Source organism: Patagioenas fasciata, chromosome 2, assembly GCF_037038585.1.
Source record: "Patagioenas fasciata isolate bPatFas1 chromosome 2, bPatFas1.hap1, whole genome shotgun sequence".
Classification (NCBI taxonomy): domain Eukaryota; kingdom Metazoa; phylum Chordata; class Aves; order Columbiformes; family Columbidae; genus Patagioenas; species Patagioenas fasciata.
In genome coordinates this window covers 165,104,890-165,120,779 of record NC_092521.1, presented here as the reverse complement: position 1 = coordinate 165,120,779, position 15,890 = coordinate 165,104,890, and the positions used below count along the sequence as shown (strand labels likewise).

The window sequence follows — 15,890 nt, the reverse complement described above, 5'->3', positions numbered from 1 at the left end:
TGCCTTGAATGTAATGTTCATGTAGCAAATGTTTCCATTTCTGAAGGATGTGAGATATGGGAAATAATTGGTGAGAGTTCTCAAGTGAAAAAAATACAATCACAACTTTCTCTTGTCTCTGCCTCTGTTCTAATACAGACACTCCAAAATTCATGGGAAGAATAGCAACCATTTTATGTGCCTGAGAGAGGCAGCAGAGCAAGCAGACATGATATTACTTCTTGAATGTTGAAGAAGCCTGAAGTCAAACACTTACTGTGAAGTGGCTATTAAGTTGAAAAATCAGGTTAGAATTAGAAAGGAACATTAATCCTCTTATTTCAAGCTCCAAGACTTCCCTTCCCTTCTGCCTGACTAAGAGTTCCTGCCCATGGCAAACACATCATAAGAAAAATGTGTTTATCTCATTAATAAAATAGCCCATCTTGTTATTCATTTTTAGGAGCCTGGCGTCTCTTGGCATTTCTGTGCATAAATATAAAGAGCTCACCTGCTAACCTGAAATTCCTTGGATACTTCAGCAGCATTTGTCATATATAAAATACTTAAAGTTTAAACAATCTGTCTGCAATCCATTTATTTGTGTGTCACATAATTTTGTGACATTAATGATCACTGAACCATGTTGAAATAGGAAAAGGTTAACATCTCTGTTTTTTACTAAGGATGACCTGAGATTCAAAGGCATCGAAGAGCAGAAGATCAAAGGCTGCTCTCCAAGCTGAAGCAAATTCTTGGTTTTCACAACCAGAAATAATTCTTCAGTGAATTCTGTAGAGATTCCTGGTCGTAAAACCTAAATATGTACTGGACTGGGCACCTGTGTGGACCCTCTAGGGCCTGGTAATCCTTTGATTAACTGTCACATCCCATCTGGGGTGCTGAAGACAAACAATGATGTTCTATAGGTGCTTTTTTCTTTCCTTTGTTGATGAAAATAGCCCAAACAATGAATTTCCATTAAGTGCCAGTAGCCAAAACTAAGGAAAATCAACAGAGACCCTGTCAGTTTCATAAACAGTCACAAGCAGATAAGTGTGTTTTTAAGGCCAAATTTTTATACATGATGAACATTTTTACATTGTAAGGTAGTGAAGTTCAAGAAAAATCTCAACACAAAAGCTTTTCTTCTGACTAAATTGCAGTCAGTGTTTCACCCACAAATAATGCAAGTTGATGGCAGCATAAAGCAGTAAAATACTGTTATCCCTATTCAACAAACTATATCTATAAAGCACAGGGAAGCTTTCTGAAATTATTCTTTGTAATGCACTTAATTACTTCTTGAAAACTAAAGGTGAATAGAAAATGATTTTTTAGACGTTATTTTCCAGCGTTTCATTGAATAAGCTGTTTCTTTAGCATAATGACAAGTACATTAATATTATAGCAGTCCAAGCAATTTTCCTTTACACTAGCAATATTATAGACTATTCCTTTAAAGTAAGGAGAAGATACACGCACAGAATTTAAATTCCAGTTCTATTAAGGAGTTTAAGTCTGAAAGATCAAACATAGCAGCAAAAAAGACCCACAACAAACCAAAACCAAAACCAAACAAAAACACACACACACAGCAATAAAACCCCAACAAACAAAAAAAACCCAAACCATTATAGCTGTAACTTATTTTTTTCATTTTCCCTGAGATGGTTAGTGTCAAAACTTGCATGAATTTCATGGTCTTTCAAACCTTGATTACATTTTCTTTTAAATCATATCTCCATGGGATCTCAAGGTTAAATAATTTTCATTGGCTTCAGTTCAGCTGTAGGATTTTTTTAGAAGTTCTTGGATTATTCACAAGCAAGTAATTATACAAATAAAACACCAACCTCTAAATTCCTACAGTTGAAAGGGAAGTAAATACAAGTAAATCAAATGCTACTTTTTTTCTCTCTCAGAGACAAAGAGAAGTTCAATAACTTTAAACTCAAAAGGCTCCTGAGTGGCTGCATCAGAGCAAACACACTTTTACTTCTGTATGGAACTGATTTCTGATGTCAATTGCTGACTTACCGAGTGTCTTTATTCCTGTTACTGTCTGCAAAGATAAGCTTCTGTAGAACACAAGCTTGAACTGCAGCCAGAACTCCACACGGGCCACCCTGAGGGGAACAATGAGACACTCCATGAGCAATACAATTTGCACTGTTTGATGCTGGTGAAAACTTTCGCAAGTCATGTGTTTCCATTCAGGCTTAAGCCATTCTTTCATCTCTTTCTTTCCATCCATGACTTTGTAGTGCTCTCTCTTGCTCTTTTTTTTCTTTTTGCAGGCCAATGAAAACCAACTGCTATTGTGCTTCCCACCCATTTTTTCCTGAAAATGCCCAGACATCTGTAACATCCAAGGAAAGTTCTGTTCTGTGATCATGCAAACAAATGAAAGATCTCCTGATCCCTACCGACCCATAGTCTACCTCAGCTTCCAGAGGGAAATCAAATCCGACTGTTTTCCAAAGGGTGAAAATAAGCTGTCCTCTTTTACCTCCTCTGAGCACTATGTGTCCCCTGACGTTCCCACTCACGTCACTAAACAAAGATTTCAGTTTTATGTATAGCCCTCTGCATTAGGCAGCTGTCTCACATTATGTTAATGTTGGAAAAAAAAATCACGATACCAACAAATACCTTGCTAACTTTAAATTTTATGGAAAATAGATTTACAGCTGTTTTGAAAGACTGTGGGATGGGGTAACAGTGTACTTCCTTCTCCTTGCTATTCCCAGCCAACTAGCTCCCCTGACCCCATTGCATGACCAAGACCTGTTGCTATGGGTTAACTATATGGCAGAGATAGCTGCACAAATTGTCCTGAGAAGCAAAACATACATCCTCTTCTTGTCAAGAAAACTTAATCCAGCATAAGTCTCCTTCCCTTGTCACTCATTTCTCCCCCAGGTGGTTCATATTATATTTACTCAAGTAGTTTGCTGAAGAGACAGAGAAAAGCTTTAATTTCTTTGGAACATTTGTGCATGAATGCAGCAGGCTACACAGAACACAGGACTAACATTACAGATACAACACGTCACATCGGTATTACTGGGAATTACTGCAACTAAACAGAGGATTCAGCATATTAAATACCACAGATGCTTTCCCATATGTCTGTCAGCTCATGCTGCCGTTCTCAGAAACAGGTTTATTCTTAACATTGCGAAATCCATTACTTAACATAGGTCATGCCTAAATCAGCATCCAATAGAGGTTGATGTATAAGTGCTAGCTTTTTCTACCCAGGTAAAGTAAGAAAACACCGAGGGTAAGAAAATATGGACCACTCAGCAGGTTTTCTGGAGAGTGTGTCCTGATTTTAACCCATGCCAAATCTACGCTGTTGTCACTCTCCATAGCATGAGATTAACCCAGAATAACACTGCTGTCACCTGCTACAGTTGCACCCCTGATTTCCTCTGTAGATCACAGCCAGGCTGTGGTGAACCAGTTCAGGACCTGTCAAACTCCAGTCAAAACCCTAGAGGAGAATGAAAAGTGCAGCCAGCACTGCTATTTTCAAATAGCAAAGTGATCAGTTTAATCCTCAGTTTGGCCTAAGTGCAGCATCACACCTAAAGGAATGGGACCTGCAGACACATCAAGTGTGCAGAGGATGCAGCCTTTAAAATAAAGGTCCTGTAGTCAGAAAGCAGCTTAGATATTGATATCTCCCATCTTCTCATTTGTATTACACATACTACCTCTCTATAATTACTTACATAACTAATGAGTGAATAGCCTGAAATGTACTAAGAAAAAAACAGGGTTTATTTCAGTCCACCAGGGAAAGCCTCCCAGACAAAAAAAAAATAAATAAATATAGGAATAATTCTAAATATCTTCTTATAGCAGCAGAGAAATTTAACATAGGGAAGAACCAAACAAATGTTCAGATCAAATTAATTTTGGAAGTGAGGAGGAATATATTAACTATCTGAAATAAACACATCTAAACTAAACACTCTGGTTTATCATTTCTGTTGTGGAATTTATGGTAGGGAATTTAATGGTCAGTGAGTCGCTAGAAGTGATCAGATTCTCTCTCTCTCTAGCAGCAAGGGCTGGAAACACCAAAGTAACATTTACTGTGGACCAGTGAACATTACTGCCATGGTTCCCTTTGAAGTTTAAATCAACTTTTAAAATTAATTATCTTTTTTTTCCGCTAAGTTTTATTTAAACATAAGCGGCTTTCCTCTGAGATCATTAGACTAATGAAATATTTAACAAGACAAGGTAAGTTGATTAAACATCTTGATGATATGTTTATTAGCCATTGTCCTTGCCCCAAAGTCTCTCTTCCTCTCATTTCTGTATAGTACATAATGGTCTGCTTCTCTCGGGCAAGATAAAGATTTTCTGCATCAGTGCAGAAGCTTGATGAGCTTGATGAGTGTTTTGTTAGGAGGAGTTTACTCCTCCCTACTCTTTACTGAAGTCATAGAATCATAGCATAATTTGGTTTAGAAGAGACCTTCAAGGTCATCTAATCCAACCCCCCTGCCATGAGCAGGGACATCTTCACCCAGATCAGGTTGCTCAAGAGCCCCATCCAACCTGGCCTGGGATGTCTCCAGGGATGGGGCATCCACCACCTCTCTGGGCAACCTGGCCCAGGGCCTCATCACCCTCATGGTGAAGAATTTCTTCCCCACATCTACGTGAACCTTCCCTCTTTTAGTTTAAAACAATCACCCCTTATCCTATTGCAACAGGCTTTGCTAAAAAGTCTGTCCCCATCTTTCTCATCGGCCCCTTTTAAGTACAGAAATGCTGCAATAAGGTCTCCCTGGAGCCCTCTCCAGCTGAACACCCCAACTCTCTCAGCCTGTCCTCCCAGCAGAGCTGTTCCAGCCTCAGATCTTTTCTGTGGCTCCTCTGGCCCCTCTCCAGCAGCTCCATGTGTGTCCTGTGCTGAGGACCCAGAGCTGGACCAGCACTGCAGAGGGGTCTCAGCAGAGTGGGGCAGAATGGCAAAATCACCTCCTTTGACCTGCTGGTCCTGGTCCTTGTGATGCGGCCCAAGATATCATTGGCTTCTGGGCTGCAAGTGCACATTGCTGGCTCATGTCCAGTCTTTCATCCACCAGTACCCCTAAGCCCTTCTCCAGAGGGCTGTTCTCCATCTCTTCATCCCCAGCCTGGATTGATACAGGGGGTTGTCCTCACCCAGGTGCAGGACCTGGCACCTGGCCTTGTTGAACCTCAATGAGGTTCACATGGGCCCACTTCCTCAGCTTGCCCAGGTCCCTCTGGATGGCATCCTGTCCCTCAGGGGTGTCAACTGCACCGCTCAGCTTGTTGTCATCCACAAACCTGCTGAGGGTGCACTCAATCCCACTACATCATTGATGAAGATATTAAACTGTACTGTTCCCAATATGGACTGCTGAGGGATATCACTTGTCACCAGTGTCCATCCACTCTGGACATGACCATCCAGCCAATCCCTCATCCATTGAACAGTCCATCCATCAAATCCATATCTCTCCAGTTTAAAGAGAAGGATATTGTGGGGGTGTCTTCAGATCTGTGTTTTAGAAGAGACCTGATGCATGGATATCCCAGAACCACGTCACAGGGCAGGGACAAAAGCACTAAGGTGCATCTGAGGAGGGCGCATTTTTACAGTTGATCTGTTTGATTTTGCAGAAAGCTACATATCCTGTGCCTTGCATGTTTGAGTCTATGCATCAACCATCTAAGAAACACTGCAGGTGCATGTGATCCCTTCTAATTTAGGAAGGACCCCCATCCTCTAACCTCCGTATCTTTAGGAGGCAAAAGTCTCCTTGTGATTTCCCAGGTACTACAGGCAATTTTTGCTATTTACCCCCATTTTGAGACAGATCAAGCTCCATCTTAAACTTGTTAAACATTGCCCCCACATATCCTTTTCCTCTGAAACTCCACCCTTGATTTATGTCCTTTTATTCTTTTACCATCACCAGCTTTTGGCTGAAGTGGCTTGTCTTCCTCCCTATAACTCCCCATCACACACACATATCCACACTTTCTGTAGCTACTTTAATTTTCCCACTGAAATAATCCATCCATCTCAAGTCCTGTTAGAAGACTTGACAAGGTGACATCATTCAGTGGTAACCAGAGAAGCTAAAAAGAAGAGTCTTTATAAGACTTTTCTCTTTTTTTTTTTCCTACTGAAACACACAATCTTTGTAAACTCAGAATAAAAAGCAAAGATCACTTTAAGGAAGTCATTTACATTACCTTTTTTTGCACAATGCCATATTTTAACTGTGGTATGCTATTAAATGTAAAACTCTGTATTTTCCATTCTTCACTGAAGCAACATAGACTAGAGCCAAACAAAAGGTTTTTTAATTCCTATTAAAAAAAAAAGAAAAAAAGAGAAAGAAAGAAAGACATTCTCATTTTAACAACAAATCCAAAACATGGGTATGTTTTCTTGCAGTAATTTGTAGAAAGGAAAGGAGGAGTGTGGAAGAGTAATGACTAACTCACCGTAACTACCCTTTTCTGTTTTATACATACTGTAAATAGCAACACTCAAATGAAAAGGAGCAATTTTTTCCTTTTCCTGCAATATTCCTTGAACTCATAATGCTGTGTCCTGCTCAGCGTAGGAAACTCTTTATGCAGATTGTCTGGGGCACAGTTTCCCATGAAATCATTACAGAATATTGCCTTAAATTTAACAACTAGAAGAGGAATGCCTACTAATGGTTACATTAGGGAGAAAAGGACTTTGCTGGTCACCGTATGGAGAAAAGGCAGCCTGATTTGCCTATCAAAGTTGCTGGTATGAGACAAATATTACTCAACTGTTTCACTCTTGTGTGTCGGATGGAATACCAGCATATGCCAAATTCAGATTTTGGCCTTGAACAACTGCAGACCACTACTATTCAGGAATAGCTAAAGTGAAGAAATTGCATTCATGCTAAAGTAAAGCTGAGTAAATGAGAACAGATTGCTCAGTGTTTGTACAGTTAATTGGACTTCTTTGGTCTAGAAACAGAGATAGGGGAATAATAAACTTGTTCTGAACCACTGTCAGTTTAAAGCAATAGAGAATAAGCACATGGATAACTGACTAGGAGCATTAATAAAGTAACACAAGCTTCATTAATTAAAAATATTATCTATGCTTTAAATGGTCTGATGCATTCTGACATGCTCTTCTGGTATTTTTCTGAATTTTGGACAGGCATCCCTACATTAATTTTTCACCTGATTACCTAATAGGGAATATACTCAGAAATGAATGTGGCACATTTTAAATCACACTCAACACAGACCAATCCATTGCAGCTTTGGGTAACTTATCTGAAATAACATTCTCACACATCTATTGGTATTTAGCATCACAGTTAGTCTTACTTTTGCAAGAGAAAAATCAATTGCTTTTGATTCGACTTGAAGCATACACAATGTTGAAAGATCTGGGTTCCTTCTAATTTCTCCAGTTGTTTCTTCATCCTCAATATCAACTGAAGGACAAAAGAAAATCATATAATGTGTTGGATGTAAAAAATTGCTTCCCCCAAGCTCAGTGCCAGGGGGTCATAAGTATGACAATTAACACTTCTCATCCATCTTTATAAAAAAGAAAATACAGTTTTGGCCAGAAATGACAGATAATACACAAGTCACCCATTGTTTGATTGGTTCTTAATGACTTCTTTACACAGTGTTACCCAAGAAGCTAATACCAAACACAATTACTCTAAATCAACGAAGAGTTACCAAAGAAGCAACTCATATTTGGTTACAGCTGCTCTAAAGACCATGATGGCAAAAACTAAACTGAAGCTTGAAATAACTTACGTAATTCTAGGGCATCTTTCATCTGGTCTTCTTTACAGCAAGTGGAGGTTGGAGACTTCCTGCATTAAAAATTAATCAAAAAATGAATGACCAAATGTTCACTTTTAATGAGAAAATTTTTTTTGAATAAACAAGAAGAAATATGGTGTATGGACACATAAAGATATATTTCTTTTATGTATGTATATATATAATTGTACATATATGTATACGGGAGGGAGTGAGTGTGTAAGAGACAGACAATAAAAGATGCAAATAGATAAAAACCGTATTCAATGGCTTTCACCTTTAGCTTTTAAAATGTTCTGTACTTGGGAGCTCAGTCTCAGTAACATCTTTGTATAAATAAATAATTGATGTTAGAGCAAAAACTTTTCAGTGGAAGAAAGCTGAACTTCAGGAATTCATCAGGAAAAGCAGCCAGCACAGAGCAATGCACTGCAACTGACTCAGAACTTACATAAAATGTTAAATTTTCAGAGATGAGTTTATTCTTCCTGTTGAATTCACACCAAAATAAATTCAGAACCAAGGAAAAGTTTCAAATAACTACTGTAAAAAGATGATATATGTGGGGGTTTTTTTATTATTATTATTTTTTCTTTTTCAAAAGAGCAATACTGCAAAATCAGCCTTGGCTTTGCAAAAAGGGATTGCACTGACAGTCCTTTCAAAAATAGTAGGGAATAATTTCCTCAGCAACACTCTTTGTATGCACGGTATTATTATAGCAACAACTACTGTCATATCACATACTTTCCATTAACTTAATTTCCTTTTCCAGTGTGTGAAAGTTGAATAAAAACAGAACACAGACATATCATGCTCAAGACTTAGAGTTTAAAAGCTTTTTGGTGTCTTTCTCACTGACAGTATTCGATACTATAAGAAAAGAAACACTTCCCTTTTTCTCTATAAACAATTTAAAGGGTTTATGAAATTAAATGTGGGCGGTCACAATTCAGAAAAGACAGAATGGAAATGAATCACCCATGTTACTAGGAACTTGATGCAAAAATAAGTCATATGCCAAGCAGGTCAATATAAATAAGAGAAGTAAGAGCAAATTTGTATAGTGACATAAGTAGTACTGAACTCCCAATATAACAGTACTTTTATTGTGATAGAGAGTTTAATATAGTTGACTGTGGTGTGTTTTAAAATACAATCAGATCTCCCCTTTCTTTTTGGTAATACTGAATTTCTGCTGAGATTTCTTTCAGCTAGCTGCTTGTTAATATTTTTCACCTCTCTTGCTCAGGGAAAGGGTCTCAATGATATTAAATTTCCCAATACAATGTTTTTCAGCCAAGTACTCATGTCACTTAACTGCACTTAGACTTAATCCCAATCCACACTTTTGTTTTGCCTGAGATTGCACCCTATTGTCTCATGTTTCCTAGAGGATAATGCGTTTCTTCCTAGGTCAACTCATTTTGATCTAGTTTTGCAAAAACAGAGCTCTTATGAATGCAGCACCATGGGTTACGACATCGGCTTTAGTTGCTGCTTCAGAAGGTCTTGAGTCTCCTGTACGTACCATATCATATCTCCCAGCTTTATTGGATGTCTTGGATATCTTAGACTCTCAAATAGCACTATATGCCCCTGTATACGCATACAGATCTCTCCCTACACCAAGTTAGCACCCTTGATTAATTGTTGTCCCAAACAGTCTCCTTAGTAGTGTTTCATCTGAAAAGATCTATACATGATTATAAAGTTAACTATGGTGCAATTCATACATAGCTCACCTGGTGGCAGTTTTTGTAACATTAGTGCTTCCTGGAAAGTCTAAAAGATTGTGGTTCTACACCCACTCCAGGAAAAACGAAGCCCGGGATGCAAAGTGCTTTGAATTCTCAATGCACAAGGAAATTCCCATCAAGCTGAGGAAAGTGCTGACATCAAAGATTGATGTAGGTGTTTTCTCATTAAGTGGGGTATTTTTGCAGGTGTCGGTTCCCTCCTTAAGGGGAATTTGTGTTTCTCAAAACACTGTCAGGACATTTATTGCAATTTCCATTTCAGCAGATGGTTACCGTTCCAGGAAAATTTATTGTACATGTAAAACCATACAGTAAGAACACTTAGGAAGGGGGAAGGCATCCATCATGGCAGAAAAACAGGACAGGAAGAAAATATTTTTCATTATAAACATACTATACAGTACTTTCTTCAAATATTTGAACATTCCTATCTGCTCTTCATGCATTGTAGAAAACTGAATTTACGTAGAATAGCTGAACTCGCAGAGAAAGCATTTCTCAGCACAATAACGCATGTACATTCCACTGTTTCCTATTTATGCTATCATATACAACAGGTCAAATAAACAAAGGGGATGATAAAATAAACACTGACCACCAGTGGCTTTAAGGTGACCATGTTGGTAAAACTTATTTTCACTGCTTGACTGCAATAACTTTTCTCCTGGACATATATCTTTTCTGTATAACAATTTAGTGTCAGAAGGATGCCTAGAAGCCAAAATGCAATACTACAGTATTGCACTGTTATGCCTTTCAGAGATAGATATGATATTCTTGGTATAGTGAGTAGGAACTGGTGAGTAGGTAAGAAAAAAATTAGACTCTGTTACTATTTGCAAAAGGGTAAACAAGGTCAGTGTATGTGATGCCACTTGCAACTGTTTTGGGGCAAAATTAAAAAAAACCCAGAATTATTAAAAGCTATTGTAAAGATGTGAAGGAAATTATCATAATTACTACCAGGCAACATATTTCTATGAGAAAAAGACCTTGTTAAGGAGATTTAATATAAATTCTGCCATGTTTGCAAGCCTGGTTGATAAAGGTAACAGAGCTCATGCACTTATTTTCTCCAAATTTCCTTTTAAGTTAAGCACTGCATTGGATTTGATTGGCACATTAGCAGTATGAAAAACTAATTCATAAACATATGGTTCATTGACCAATATATAAAGCAAATTGCCATTGAAAGGGTTATTTCTAATAAGCTCACCCATTAATCTGCTTTTGCCCTGGTGATTTATAATAACTGTAGTGACAATTCAGGAGAAAACTACATCTTTGTTGGGAAGGTTTGTATATGAAAAAAACAGGTTAATCACAGGTTAAGCTACAAAATGGTTTGAACTGCATTATGAGTTAGGCTCATCTGAACAGAATGCTGCCTCATAAGTAATAAATTATTATCTCCAGCTATAAAACCAGACCTACTATAACAAAACTATAGCCCCTTTAGTCATATTGTACTCTATCAAAGATTTTTTGGTGCAACACCCCCACGCTGGCATTTTCAAGGAGGACAGTATCTCTTCTGTGAACTGATCATTACATTCAGCAACTCAAAACAGTTGCCAGCAAAACAAATGTCAGTAAAATAAAACAGGGAGCTAAAATTCCATTAAATAAAGATGCTTACACGACATCATCTAAGAGACACTACGTAAAGCACTGAGAAGGGTTCCCAGATGTCAACATTCCATCAATTCACATCAGTGAATGCAACCCTCCTTTCTGTTTTTCATACATAAAGTACCCACTCTGTCTGGTTTTGGCCTTCAACTTTTAGGCCATTTATTTTTAAGGATGTGGAATATTCACAGCCTTACATTTACTGTCAGAAATCTCAGATTTTCAACAGTCCAAATCACTGTAACCTAACAGATTGCAGGAAAATAGATTATCTTCGTGAAAGCTAATATCAAGTATTAAACTGGAAGAAGACAAAAGCTTACACTGAGGAATCAGTAGTTCTCTTATCTCATTTTATTATTAAAAAAAAAAAAAAAAGAAAGATGAATACAGATAACAGCCTATTGGTGAACACAGGTATAGATTTAGCACTCCTGGTAAAGTAATCTTAGGGAGAGTAACATAGGGGGACAGAAATTCCTTGTGCTACCTGCAAACAATGGATTGGTTTTAAGGACCAGGTAATTTCTTACGCTGCTTCTTATGCTCCCCCAGATGTTCATATGTATACACGGTGTAAGGAAATGGTGGGAAACTCTTCCAGCAAAATAGGATGTATGCTGTCTGTTCTTGTTTGACATTTGAGAAAATCTGGAGTCCCTCTATGTTTGCATGAACAAGGCAAAGTCTCAGTTGACTGAATGTGTTTTACGCAATGAGCTGGACATTTCCAGTTTTACGTCCTTTCCAAAAATAAAGAGATGATACAGATGCCATTTGCCATTTCCAGTAATTGCAAAGTGCTTCTTCCTATGGAGTGCTGGAAAAATACTAAAAGGGCAAACGGCAGCACACACAGATGTTATGTCGAAGGTTCCGATGCCATAAATCCATTGGCACAAAACAAAAGTCTCAATAGTTACTTTTATTTTAGGCTCTTCTTTCCGGTACAAGCATTATGTTAGAAAAGGTGTTATGCAACCCTAGATACTTGAAGTTTTTCACTGCTGAGTGATTTGGCATCTACAATCTCTCTCTTTTGTATATGGGCTAGCTAAATTCATATTCCCCAAAGATGGCCCCATTTTTTTTGACAGCCATTCTTCTGATTGCCAGTTGCAAGAGTCGAATAAAGAGTTATTCCCTGGCTGCCTGCCGAACACACTCCAGGAAGGTTTGGTTGGTCTCTCAGGGATGGTACCGACTGCACTATTCTTATTGTTCTTCCTGTCTACAAAGACACATCGAAGCTTTGACGAAAACTTGAGATGACGCCATGTGCATCTTCGTGTGGCTTTTAAGGACAACGCCTGATGCTACGCACAGATCACAAAGATGGAAGGAAACATGCAAAGGCAATTTACCATTAGGCTGCTCCAACTTTGCATTCCTTCCCATTCTTTTATCTGAAATGTTGCACTCTGACTAACTCCTACTTCCTAAAAATGCCACTATTGCCCATTGCATCCTCTTCCTCTCATAGTGGGAAAAATTTAATGAATTCTTCAGACGTTGCTCATTCACCTCATTTCACAGAATAGGTGATGAGTACTTTTAGGAACTGCTCAGCATCTCATAGGAGTAAAACTTTATTACTTACCAGAATGCCAGATATTATTTTAGACAAAGCAATCTCATCTGACACACCAAATTTATATAGCAGTGAAGTATTATAGCCCACTGGGCAAGCAGTATAGACTTAAAAATATTGCTAGAAAACCAACTTTTACACCAAAATGCGCAGCAGAGAAGACTGAAGCCAATCATAACTGTTGGGTAAATTATGTATGTTAAATAATTTTGCTGGAACTATTTTTCATTTGAGTTGGAAATTCAATTTTATTTAAAAATAGATTTAAAACTGTAATGTTTAGTATTCTTTATGAAATCTGACATTCATGTATTAACCTTCATTAAGCACTGTATTTTCCTGTTTCAGTGACAGCCCATATTTAAATAGGGGAGTTGTCCTGCCTCTCCTCTCCTCTCCTCTCCTCTCCTCTCCTCTCCTCTCCTCTCCTCTCCTCTCCTCTCCTCTCCTCTCCTCTCCTCTCCTCTCCTCTCCTCTCCTCTCCTCTCCTCTCCTCTCCTCTCCTCTCCTCTCCTCTCCTCTCCTCTCCCTCTTCCTCTCCCTCTTCCTCTCCTTCTCCCTCTCCTTCTCCCTCTCCTTCTCCCTCTCCTTCTCCTTCTCCTTCTCCTGCTCCTCTATTATTTACACTGATTTGAGGAATGTCAAATCCTGCTCTGAACTTGCTCAGAAACTCATGGCCAACATTCTCTGCCAAAGTTCTAATGTAAAACAGCACAGCTTGTAGCCAGGAATGATGCAGAAGAAAAATGTGTTGAGAGGATCTTGGCAGTTTTAAGCATTCAGTCACATATAACTGACAGGTGTAGGCTTGGTCCTCACATAGGTAATAAGATGGTTTATTCCTGTTAATAACAGAAAGCACGAGTACTAATCCTTGAAGGACCACTGCACTTTCAAATATTATTTTGAAAGTCTCAGATATCTAATGGAATATAAAAAACCCAGACATATATTTTTGCAGGAATTAAAGGATTTATTGAATGAGATTAGTATTTTGTTTTCATCTAAGGATGCCCTAGCTCCATAAAAGTGCATTTTCAGGGGCTTTTTATTGGAACACGTGAAAGGGAAAAGGCAGGAATTTTCAGTAACACAATAGATTCACCTGTACTGGTCTCTGTTCATGGTGAAGAAAACCATGGGTGGTTCAGAAAGCAAAGGAAAGCCATTCACTCCTTGTCAGTCTTACACAGAAATGCAGGGAGCTGAAAGGAGGCATTTTTTTTCTATCAGTACATAGGGACACATATTGCCTTGCCCCAGAAGATTAGACTGAGTTTATAATTATATTATAAAGGTCATTTTGGAGGAAAACACACTAAACCACCGAGGAAACATTCTACATTCTACGTGCTTGAAACTGAAACTAAGCCATATGCCACTAATGCACTGCAGTGACAAATGGGCTAATGTGATTTTATAGTGCTGAGAATCATGCCATGAGCAGCAGGTGACTGTTCTTACCCTGTATTAGTGAGAGTCTCAGTGCGACAAAGTTAGAGCAGTCCTTAGACACATGGAAGGATTATAAAACAAATCAATGAAACCTACCAGAAAAACAACAGCAAAATGTCAGAGCAAGAAAGATAAAAACACAAGCAGACAATACGAGTTTTAGATGAAAAAATGCCTAAAGGAGCATGAAAAATATTTAGAAGTATTTTAATAGAGTTGAATATGTAGCAAGGAACAGAAAGATCAGCAAAACCAACTTCAGCTATGGATAAAAAGGCAGAAAAAAGCAAATGCAAGGAGAACATAAGGCAAAAATTCCTAAGAGTAAGGACTGTTAGCCACTGGAATATATTCTCAGGGGAGAGGTGTTTTAGTTGAGTCATGTAAGACTGGACTAGACAAAACCCTGGAAAAAGTGTTACAGCAAATATGTGTATATATAGTAACAAATAATCTTCCATAGAAGCAAATGACCTTAAAAAGTCTTTTCCATCTGTAATTTCTAAGATTCTATGAAATATGAGTAATGTTCCACTAAGGAACTTGGTATCTATGGCAATTCACTAACCCTACCCTGTTTGTGTTAGAATGCAGAGCACTGCTAGAAAAAGGCTTATTACCAAATAATGAGTGATATTTTGGGAAACCACTAAAGAGTGCCCAGCTAAGGCAAATTCAGTAGGGAGGCTATTGCAGAAAGAGAAATTCTGGCTCCAAACTCACTGGCACTTGCTTTCCTGGTGGTGGAGATGAAGTGCACCAGAGATACTGAGGTTTTGGTTGGAAAAGGCATCTGAAGCCAAGCTACACACTCATAAAACAGCCCTTGCTGTCTGAAATATCCATCTGTACTGGCAGACTTCTGAAAGGAAACCACTAGCTCACATTCACTTTGAAGCCAAGACTGATGGCAAGGCAAGGGAGGGTACGGCAGACACAATTAGAAGAACGGGATAATTAGGGTGATTGTTCACAATGAAAGAATGAGTGGAGAATCAATTATCTTCCTTGCTCCTGGAACTGTAATATAGATCTCTGCCTCTGGACAATGGGATCCACTGCTGTATCCTTTTGCTCACTAATGGCAGGAAGAAATTTTTGTTCTGATGTAATGATATTGCCATTTCTTTTTGCCTGATAGCCATTCTCTTTCAGTTTCTATGAAATAGGAAAGATATAATATCCTTAACTTCAGGTCCTGCATGCCAAATCCTTTTGTTCCCTTGGGTCTTTGACTCCAGTTTTGCACTTTTTTCTTCTTTTGTTTCTCTGATTTTAGTTTCTATGCTTTTTTTTTTTTTGGGGGGGGGGGGGAGTGGGGCAGAGAGCGTGGTTGGTTTTATACAAGGAAATGAGAAGTTCAAAAATCTCAATATGTTGTTTTTCTTAACTACCAGAAGTGAAACTGAGGTCTATAGGCAACATCTGCCCATCTCACTCAGCAGAAGGTGGTTCCACTACACTCCAGAGCCACCCAGTCAGAACCAGGGGGCCAGCTCAGATTTACTCATTTAGAAACCATTCGGCTGAGAACTGAAGGGTTTCCACATCACTACCACACCTTACACTGATAGAATTAAGAGGCATGGAAAACTAGGAGAGCACTTCAACTTCAGTAGCTGCATAAG

General features: G+C 38.5%; 1 protein-coding gene across 2 annotated transcripts in view; it reads right to left on the bottom strand.

The window, feature by feature from the left end:
• Positions 1-15,890, bottom strand: part of MINDY4 (MINDY lysine 48 deubiquitinase 4) — a 75,273-nt gene that overhangs the window by 48,284 nt on the left and 11,099 nt on the right. For both annotated transcript variants that reach the window (XM_071805374.1, XM_065832210.2), the window contains exons 6-9: positions 7,816-7,874; positions 7,369-7,478; positions 6,235-6,351; positions 2,020-2,108 (exon numbers count right to left, since the gene is read on the bottom strand). In XM_071805374.1, coding sequence (XP_071661475.1) covers positions 2,020-2,108; positions 6,235-6,351; positions 7,369-7,478; positions 7,816-7,874 — 375 coding nt within the window. The remainder of the gene's footprint in view (positions 1-2,019; positions 2,109-6,234; positions 6,352-7,368; positions 7,479-7,815; positions 7,875-15,890) is intronic.